General features: G+C 38.4%; 1 protein-coding gene across 4 annotated transcripts; it reads left to right on the forward strand.

The window, feature by feature from the left end:
• Positions 1-614: 614 nt before the first annotated feature.
• On the forward strand, positions 615-6,792 carry LOC114513056 (olfactory receptor 8S1-like). Of its 4 annotated transcripts, XM_036019115.1 has the most exons (3): positions 615-1,913; positions 2,016-3,415; positions 3,562-6,792. In XM_036019115.1, the coding sequence occupies exon 3, from the start codon at positions 4,906-4,908 to the stop codon at positions 5,854-5,856; it is 951 nt and encodes a 316-aa protein (XP_035875008.1). In that variant the 5' UTR covers positions 615-1,913; positions 2,016-3,415; positions 3,562-4,905; the 3' UTR covers positions 5,857-6,792. The 4 variants fall into 4 exon arrangements, with proteins under 4 accessions (XP_035875008.1, XP_035875006.1, XP_035875007.1 ...); XM_036019113.1 differs by having other exon boundaries at positions 2,016-6,792; XM_036019114.1 differs by having other exon boundaries at positions 2,357-6,792.
• The last annotated feature ends 3,818 nt before the right edge of the window (positions 6,793-10,610 follow it).

The following is a 10,610-nucleotide window of genomic DNA, read 5'->3' on the forward strand; positions in this document are numbered from 1 at the left end:
TTAGGACAAGACTGAGAATTTTGGTATAATATTTCTGGAAACTATTTAAAAATTTAAGTGAAAATTCTAACATAAAAATCAATGGCTGAAATTAAGATCCTAATGTATAAATTTAAAGGGGATTAGACAGTGTTGAGAGTATACTAGTGATGTATAAGATAGATAAGAAGAAAATATGTACAGCAAGGCACAGAAAGAATAAAGCAAAAAAAGACAATATGATATAAATAATGTACAGAATGCAGAGAACTTATATGTATGTGGAGTTCCAAAGAAGAGAGAAAGAATGAATAGTAGATGAGAAAATGGGGCAATATGTAAGATAATGGATGAAAATCTTCCAAACTAAAAATTGCATCAGCTACAAATGCTAGAAGTCTTATAAATAAATCCTAAGATAAATAAAAAGAAAGTCACATTTTCATAGTATAATAAAATTACTAAACCAAAAGAGAAAATATTAAAAGTGGCAAGAAAATAAAAAGACAAATTAACTTTAGAGACACACAATTAGACCAGTGATTTTCAACATTTTCCATTTCATGGCACACATAAACTACTAAAATTCTGCAGCACACCAAAAAATGTTACTTTTTGCAAGTCTGGGGAAAAAGGTATTGATTCATCCACACCAAACAGCTATTGTTATTTTGACTGTTATCATTTTTCTATTTGACAATCTAAGAAAAAGAGGTCAGTGCCTCTGACTAAATAGCCAGGTATTGCATGTTTTAAAAATTCTTGCAGCTCACTGGTTGAAAATCACTGAATTAGACTAATAGCTGACTTCAAGAGAAACATTGGACAAACAAGGAAACAGAGGACACAGTGAGATATTACCTTCAAAGTACTGAATAAAAAATATCTCCCCATTATGATTCTATGTCCGGTAAAACATCCTTTAAGAATGAAGTGGAGATAAATACATCACTAGAACACTTATGCTACAGGAAACATTGAGTTCTTCCCGGAGAAAGAAAATGCTCACAGATGGAAGTTCCTATTTCCTTTTGACCTTTTCTGTTCTTTTATGGAGCCCTTAGGAGAACTATCCTCCTTTGCTTATACTTCTTAACATTGTCTAATTTGTGTTAAAGTCATCCACAGAAATCTAGCTTCAGCTATTGAATTTGCAATTCTAGATGTAGAAAAAAATTGAACAAAAAAGGTCAACTCTGGAGGTAAATTTAAATTACCATTGACCTGATAATGTTATCTACATTAATAATTGTCTTTATTATATATAACAGTTAAATACATGACAACATTAGCAAAATGATGTAAAGGTAAGCTGTGAGTCAGTTTCAGTAGGAATTCCCAGCGGGATCTTCCAGTACCTGTTATTAGCTGAATCCAAAGTATGCTTCAGGCTGAGCTCTCCAGCAATGAGGATGGACCCAGACATCCATCCCCTGGGTTTTCAGGTCATACCTTGCCATCCCATTGGACACCTTAACCCACAAGCCCTTCTGAATGGCTAGACCTGAACCTCCTTTGTTAGGAAGTTGCTCTTAACAATATATTAACAGTTACAGAGAGATTTGTGAAGAAATGATTGTATAATTATGCTCAAGGAAGTATGAAAGAAGTTGCTTTATTACTTATTAGGAATTTGACATTTTTGAGCTTTTCTTTTCTGTCATTTTATGGAGCCCTTAGGAGATAAGAACAAAAAATGCTGTCAAAGTTTAGGAGAGATTTCTGAAGTCCTTATTTGCAGAGGCTTTTGAGTACTGAGCTTACATATTTCTCTTTAAGCACAAAAAGTCTTAAATGCAAAAAGCAATGTCAGTTCACATGATTGAACTGTTGTGGTACCTTTTCTGTCTTGTGAATTTCTCCTGAGCTCAGAGGCACACCCGCCCACTCAGAAAAGCCGGATGCATCCTGTACCAGGAAAAGCCGGAAACACGGTAATGATTTTCTGCTGTTTTCTGACAGTTTTCACTGCTCCTCTGTCCCACGTAGGATATTTTTACCCTCAATTCCCACTACTTTTTGTCTTTCCTCACCAGGCACTTCTGTTCCTCTTGAGTCCTCTCATCTTGTCTTTGTTTTCCGGACTGGAGGGAGAAGAACATTTCTCTCTGACATAGTATTTGTTTCTGTTACCTAAAATGCTTTTTTTTTTCCTTAAAACTACTTCTCTTCCTTCTTTTGGGAAAATTATACACTTAGATTTGGGGTGAAGAAAAGAGAATCTAATGATTCTTCAGCACCTCAATTGTTTTCAGCACTGTATGTTAGTCAGCTAAGGACTCACAACTGCCCAAAGTAATTATTTTTGTCTTCATTTTACATGTGGGACAATCCAGACAAGTCTCTTTCCTCTATCTTGCTATATTCCCTGTTTCAGGTGCTGAAAGCCCACATTATACCAGCAACCTGGAGGTTTGGGGAGACTGATACCTGCGAGCTGGCTGTAAGAGGGGGCAGTAGGTCAGGACATCAGGGGTAGACTTTGGGCGCCCTGTGACTCAAAAATACCCCTCTCCAAGCAGTCCAAACATACAGGGCCCAGAAACGAATTATACCTTTAGTTATAGGTATCCAACATGATGATGCACCTTGAGGTATGTGTAAGTTCAGAACAGGGCACAAGATACAGCATTGAGACAAACCCATCTACTTGGTGAAAATTTTCTCCAGTGCCCTTTCTGCATCTGGTTTCAGGTGAGTCCAGGCTGTCCAGATCCCTTGCTGGATCTCCTTCAGATCTGTTCCCTCTGAGTAGTAAAGCCTTAGACTATTCTCCTGAGCCTCACTAATTCACTTACTCATTCACACATTCAGTTTTGTTTTTAAATGACACTTTTTGAGCAACTCCTTCAAGTCAGTTACAATCTGTAGGTTCTTTTGTAAGTCTCATTCTAAAATGCGCTCCTCTCAGGCAGCTTTTCTTTGGAAATGATCTAGTCTGCTATCCCCACCTAATTGTAACAATAACGAAAAACATGTAGTGGCAGCATTCTCAGAGCTGTTTCCATTCCAAATTTGGACTCACTAGTTTGAATAAAGGAAGCACTGAGAATAGTAAAATTGTAGCGCCAGGTAAAAGCCATGATTTTATTTATTTCTATGACCCCTCAAATATCTAATACAGGACAACTTCACCTGTGAGGGAGGCCGGCCCCTGACAGTACATGATTTCCAGATCTGTCTTAGGCAAGATTTTCATGCTTTGGAGTTTAGTTCCAGGAGAGAAAGTTTTCCTGGAGTTTAAGGAATTTCTAGTGCTATAGTGGAGCTCTGTTTGGAGGTGAGTGAAACAGAAGGGGACTTTCTTTTTGCTGCCCTCTAAAATTACAACGGGTGGCTCTCCGTCTGTGTTTCATAATTTGATTCCTTGCTTTTTCATCATCTTCTGCCACTGATGTACAGTTCTCTGGATGTACTATTCTCCAGCTGAATCCAGGTCACTGTAGCTACAGCTACAGTGGTGAATAAAAGAAAAAAATAAAGTAATAATAAGACAAAATGCAATCCTCACATGACTGGAAGTATTTAGGTTTTTATAAATAATATGTACAATTTACCCATTTATTTATTTTCTTCTTTTAGAAATCAAGGAAGAGATCTACATCAGCAGGAATTTTCAAACTCTGCCTTAATACCAAATTCTCAGACTGACATTCAAACTTATTCATCTTCTGGGCCATGGGATTTCAAAAAGTCTTTCTTTTATTCTGTTAGTTGTTGCTCAACTAGGTAAGAATTACAAGTAATATGAACTTAATTACTGAGAATAGCTTTAATTCTGTGTATTATCTGGATAAACCATGGGAAAGAAATCATGTTTTTTGAGAAACTGAATGTGCTGGTCTTGCAGTGCGGACACAAGATAGAGAACAGGACATGAAGGTTAAGATGGTGTCCTTAATAGTGTTGACAGGTTATGCTGCGCTGGCGGTCATAATCTGGGTCATTGGTTCAGGTCAGGGGGAAAAGGTCAAGGCTTAGAAAGCTGGTAGGCAGTCTATATTTACAAATGGCATGAGGGCGCAGACAAGAGCTGAATGTGAAGAGATCACACAGACTGGGCATGGAGACGACGACCAGAGTGTGTTTCCATATCCGTCTGCCGTTTCTGGTGATGAACTGCACAGCACCTGGGATATCTCTGTGCTGCCTGTTCTTTAATTTATTCCCTTTCTCCTTGCTTGGCAAATGCCCAGCCACTACCTCTCTTCACTGTCCATTAATGATCTCATTTAAATACTCAGTGAAAAACAAAAGCCATTAGATGAGAAGTGCTTTCTTTCTCCACCAAATCTACTGACTTCATGCATGTTGGATGGATGGAGTAAACACACTGTCCCCGAAGGCCACCCATGCTTTGCTTCTGCTCTGAAACCCCGCTGCTTTCAGAGACACCATTTCTGCAATTTTATCTTATTCCTCCTGGAATTTCTGTCTTTCTACTGCATTATTATGAACAGATTACAAAATCTTTCAACAAATTTAATAATGAAACAAGAACAAATTAACTCTAAGAAATTAAAGGAAGAACAATAAAGATGGACAGGGAATTGATGTAGGGTAGCAATTCTGTAGAAAACATAATTATAGGTTTTAGGAAATCTAGAGACTTGCCATTTCAGAACATAACGTTTTTGAGTGGGCAAGAAACTTTGTGAGTGGAGAAGGTTAAAACACTGGGATATTAGACATAAGAAGAGGCTTCAACCCCAACTGGTGTGGTTCAGTTGGTTGGGCGTTGTCCTGTAAAGTGAAAGGTCATGGGTCAGGGCACAGGCCTGGGTTGTGGGTTCTGTCCCCGGAAGGGACATCTATGAGAGGCAGCTAATCAATGATTCTCTTTCACATCAATGTTTCTCTTCCTCTCTCTAAAAATAACTAAATAAAATCTTTAAAAAAAAAAAAAGAAGAGGCTTCATCCAATTTATGTCTGACATTCCGAAGAGCATATTGAAGGCAATGAGGAACCACAGTGTTTTCTCTGAGTTCATCCTCTTGGGGCTCTCTTCTGACCCCCAGATCCAACCTCTGCTCTTTGTGCTCTTCCTTGGTATTTACCTCCTGACCCTGATGGGGAACCTGATGCTGCTGCTGCTGATCAGGGTTGATTCGCATCTTCACATCCCCATGTACTTTTTCCTGGGACACCTGTCCTTCCTGGATCTCTGCCACTCCTCTGTCACTGTGCCCAAGCTGTTGGAGAACCTCCTGTCTGAGAAGAAAACTATTTCAGTGGAGGGCTGCCTGGCTCAGGTGTTCTTTGTGTTTTTCACAGGGGGCACTGAATCCTGCCTACTCGCTGTGATGGCCTATGACCGCTATGTTGCCATTAGCTCTCCCCTGCTCTATGGCCAGGTGATGAACAGGCAGCGGTGTGTGGGGCTGGCTTGGGGCTCATGGGGCTTGGCTTTTCTGGATGCTCTCATCAATATCCTTGTAGCTCTCAGTTTAGACTTCTGTGAGGCTAACAATATCTACCACTACTGCTGTGAGCTGTCCTCTCTCTACCCTTTGTCCTGCTCTGACGTGACAGCAAGCTTTACTGCCCTGCTCTGTTCTAGCATCGTGCATTTCTTTGGAAATTTTCTCCTGGTAGTTTTCTCCTATGTTCGGATTTTGTCCACCATCCTGAGCATCAGCTCTACCACAAGTAGAGGCAAGGCCTTCTCCACCTGCTCTTCACACCTCATGGCAGTGGTCTTATTTTATGGTTCAGGATTACTCCGCTATCTCATGCCACATTCAGAACCCACTCGAGAGTTAATCTTCTCCTTGCAGTACAGTGTGGTCACCCCCATGCTGAATCCTCTCATCTACAGCCTGAAGAACAAGGAGGTGAAGGCAGCTCTGAAAAGGATGTTGAGAAAATGTTCCTAGAGTTTCAAATAATAGACTACCACATCAGAATGATTAGGAACCTGGGTAGAATTGTAATTAACAGTGCCTGCATATTGAGAATTCTCTGATGTCAGGATCTGCAAGATACCTTATGGATTTTCTTTTCCTTCTTTCTTTCTTTTTAACCCTCACTTGAGGAATTGATAGATTACTTCCTGTACTCTCCCAGACTGGAGATTAGACCTGAAACCTTTTGGTATACAGGATGATGGCTCCAACCTACTGAGCCTCTCAGCCAGGGCCTTAGAACTTTCCTAAAAATACTCACACAGAAGTGGAGTTATTTTTCCTGGAATGATACCAGCTCAGTCCTAGTCTGAAGAAGGTGGGTAGATGAACCTCTTTTTCGTCTAGCAATTTTTCTTATAAAAATGTTTAATTTATTACACACAGTATGGTAGAAATTATTATTACCCCCGGTCTATCTTTACCATTCTCCTAGCAATTAAACTCCACTTGTTCTATATGGTTCCATAGAGACTGTTAATCATGGCGTCCCCAAGTCCTCCCCTTCCCCTGCTCTCTATTCACCCATTCCTCCTGGCACAGTGGCTGGAACAGGAATGGGTCCATGGTCAATGTCAGGCCACTCTGTAAGGAATTTCAATCTTGAGGAGTGTGATTCAGAGAGGCAGAGGTCTTTGCAGTACTCTGACAGCTTATCCCAGTGGCCCAGCTTATAACATCACTAGCGTTATCCCAGATTGTCTTTTCAAGGCAGATTTATAAACACGAATTCTAATAAGAACACATGAGTAGGTATTTGCATCACATCAGGGACTGAGCGCAGCACTTTACATACATTATCCTATTAAATATCACAAGTGTTTTAGGTAAATGCTTTAGTTATTCTTATTTTAAGAAGAGGAACTGACTCAGAGAGATAACTGATAGGGATGGAAATAGATCCAAACAGAATGGATCTACCCATCCCCATGGATAATAGACTTACCCCTGCCTAAGTCTATTTGCTTTACCACCTGGACAAACTGGCTCTCCCCTTGATGTTGTGGGCTATGCTTGACCCAGTTCATGAATTTCCTTTTTAATGCTTTATTACTGTTGTTGTCTTAATTTATTTTGTTTAAGTCAGTCAAAATTAGATTCTGTCATTTACAAGGAAAAGACCTAAAAGATATATATTGGTGCCACCATGGAATGGCAGGTAGAGACATTAAAGGACAATGGGGATATTTGGAATCATTTGTTGAACCGATGCATGTCAAATAGAGACCACAAATAACATATTTGGTTATCCTGCTTCAAACCATTTACCTTATGGCCAAAAATCCCTGGCTGTGAGGGGGCCCCATGACAAGAGAAGACTTGTAGCTCGTGCATACTGCTAGACAAGCAGCCCAGTGGTACTGCAGAAATGGCAGAACATGACAGTGTCAATAGCAGAGCAAATGCTGCACAGGGCCTGTGGCAACTCCAGAAAGAAACCAACAGAATTTCAGCAGAGGTCCCTTACACCGTGCAACATGATTGGAGAATTAGTGAGAAAGATTTTGGAGAGAGATGTGTGGATTAAAATTATCATGGTCAAACATCAGTAAATGACTGATTTACTATGGTACATTTACACAATGGAACACTTCACAGCAGAAAGAAAGAAGGAGCTCCTACCCTTCACAACAGCATGGATGGAACTAGAGAGCATTATGCCAAGTGAAATAAGCCAGATGGTGAAAGACAAATACTGTATAATCTCACATATAAGTGGAACCTAATCAACAAAACAAACAAGCAAGCAAAATATAACCAGAGACATTGAAATAAAGAACAAACTGACAGTAACCAGAGGGGGATAACAGGAGAAAGAAGGGGAAGGGTCATCAAGAGACAGGTATAAAGGACCCATGGACAAAGCCAAAGCAGGGAAGGATTGAGGGTAATAGGTGGAGGTGGGGCAGGGGAAAGTGGTGGCGGGAAAATGGAGACAACTGTACTTGAACAAAAATAAAATTTTAAAAAATTATTTCTTTTTGCAATTACATTTTGGTTTCTGCTTATTTACAAACTGCGAGCTGTCACCGTCCAGCAGCAGAGAATATAAACTCAGAGATCAAAGACATTTTTTTTTGTGACTTCGCTACGTTTTTAAGAAAATTAAAATGGTTTCAAACATGCTTGCTGCACAATAAGTAAATTTTCAATGTGTAAATTATGGGCAAAGAAATGAGAGTATATCTAGGATGGAGTTCCACCAGGAGGACCTCACTGCCAAAGCAGTCTGAAGTAACTATACAAGTAGAATAGTCTCCCATGGGAGTGCATTTGTCTTCCTTCTTCGCGAGGCTAGTTCTGGTCCATGGACGCACAACATGGCCATGGCTGGGCGAGGCAGTGCTGATGTAAGGGCTCAACAAGATCTTTACGCTTGGAGGCTGTTCTGCTGTTGTCACTGGTAAAATTTATTTTGATAAATGTCATACACAGCTTTCGTTAGATATATTCCAGATATGTTCCAGTTTTTATTTCTATAGTGAATTAAAAATTTGATTACCTGTATTATGTGGGAATGCTGTGGTCCTGTGTGCACTGATCCTGTATCTGCCAGCTTTGCCGAACTCCCTTCCTGGTTCTAGTGCTTGTTTATAGATTCTATAGGATTTTTACATTGTTTTGGTTATTTCATCTTAAATAAAAGGAAATAACTTATTTTTCTATGCAATTTTTTATATATTTCATACTTTAAAGTGGATTCAGTGGCCAGGACCCCCAGTACAAACATCTTTTGTATTGGAACTAATGAGAAAGCTTCTCATGTTTGAGCATTAAGGATGGTATTTGTTCTGGTTTTGATCAATACCTTTGAGTTAGTAAATGAGTTCCCTTCTAACCATATTTTTCTAACAATTGGTGTAAAATTTTGTCAAATATATTTTCTGTTTCAATTGAGTACCAGGGCATGTTTGTCACATAATAAGCATGCAATAAATACTGGTTGAATGAAAAATTAATTAATTGAAGTAGTCATGCGACTTCTGTTCTTTGGTTTTTTAAATAATCAATTGTATCAGTAGGTGTTCTGGTGTTGGAGGGTTGTTGCATTCCTGAAATCACCCCACCTAGATAGAGCAGTGAAAATGAAATTAACTTTCATAGTATTTAACTTAAGGGCTTCCTATTTATGTTTATAAGTGAGATTGTGTAATTTTTTTCTTGCATTCATCTGGTCTTTTCTTTTTAACAGCCTTAATGAAATTATGTTTCACACATCACACAGTTCACCTATTCAATCTGTTCAGTGCCGTGGTCTCCAGCACATTTGCAGAGTTGTGTGACCATTACCACAACTCAGTCTCAAAACACTTCATCTTCTCATACCCGTGCACCGTCGCACTCCAAACCCTCCCTCACGCCATCACTAGTCTATTTTTTTCCCATATAGATTTGTCTGTTTTAGACATCTGATCCTGGCATCAATAGTAAGTTTTCTTTCATCCTTGTATATCCTTAAAATATTTTCATTAAAAGGGGGTTATCATTTCCTTGAAGATTTTAGAAGTCCTCTAAAATTTTGAGGACTTCTTGTGTATTTGTTGCTGTGGAGGAAAACTTTTGATTGCCAATTTAATTCCTTTAATGATTAGTGGTATATTTGGGTTTGATATTTGTTCGTGAATCAATTTTAGTAATTTGTAATGTTTCCCTACTATTCATTGAATGTATTAAACTTCATTGATATTTTGTTACTTATAATATTCTAACTTTTGTTCAATGTTTTTCAGCAGTGATTTAATTTCAAGCATACAGCCAAGTTGAAAGAATCCTGCAGTGAATATCCATATAATCACATCTAAATTTCACTATTAACATTTGGTATGTGTGTCTTATCAACTACATGTCCATCTATCCATTCACCAATTACCTTTTTTAATGCATTTCAAAAGAGTTACAGACATCAGTACACTTCACCCTAAATACTTCAACATGCATATCATTAACTAGAGTTCAAAATTTAATAATAGTGTCTTCACCTTTGCTTTTATGGTAAAATTTACATGCTTAATACTAACAGTGTCATTCAGTGAATTTTGATAAATGTAAATTGCTGTGTAACTCAAATGCCTATTCGGATATGGAGCATTACCACTATCCAAGCAAACTATTTGGGTTGACCAAAAAGTTCATTTGTTTTTTTCTGGATGATAGTTCTAGTAGTACTTAGTTGTCTTTAACTGCACTCAAAATGATTTTGTTAGACTGTGTTGTGATGGCTGTCATACCAGCGTGCATTCAAAAAATTTTATCAAAATTAGTGAATTTTTGTGTAGCCATTTTAATTTTGAAGATGGAAGAAAATATGTAACATTTTCAGCATATTATGCTTTGTTATTTTGAGAAAGGTAAAAACACAACTGCAATATAGGAAAAGATTAGTGCAGTGTGTGGAGAAGGTGCTGTGACTGATTGAATGTTTCAAAAGTGGTTTGTCAAGTTTCATGCTGGACATTTCTCACTGGACGATGCTCCATGCTTGGGTAGACCAGTTGAACTTGACAGTGATCAAATCAAGATATTAAGTAAGAATTCATCATGTTTTTGAGATTCGTTTGTGTCATACCATGTATCAGTAATTTGTCTCAGTTATTGTTCAGTAATATATCATTGCATGAATGTATCTCCATTTCTTTATCCATTCTATCAGACTGCTTCCAGTTTGGCACTATTATGAATAAAGCTACAATGAACATCCTTATAAAAGCCTTTTTGTACATAATTAT

This window comes from Phyllostomus discolor, chromosome 2, assembly GCF_004126475.2.
Source record: "Phyllostomus discolor isolate MPI-MPIP mPhyDis1 chromosome 2, mPhyDis1.pri.v3, whole genome shotgun sequence".
Lineage (NCBI taxonomy): Eukaryota > Metazoa > Chordata > Mammalia > Chiroptera > Phyllostomidae > Phyllostomus > Phyllostomus discolor.

Excerpts from the sequence above, each read along its gene's own strand:
- LOC114513056 (XM_036019113.1), top strand. The coding sequence starts at position 4,906 with ATGTCTGACATTCCGAAGAGCATATTGAAGGCAATGAGGAACCACAGT.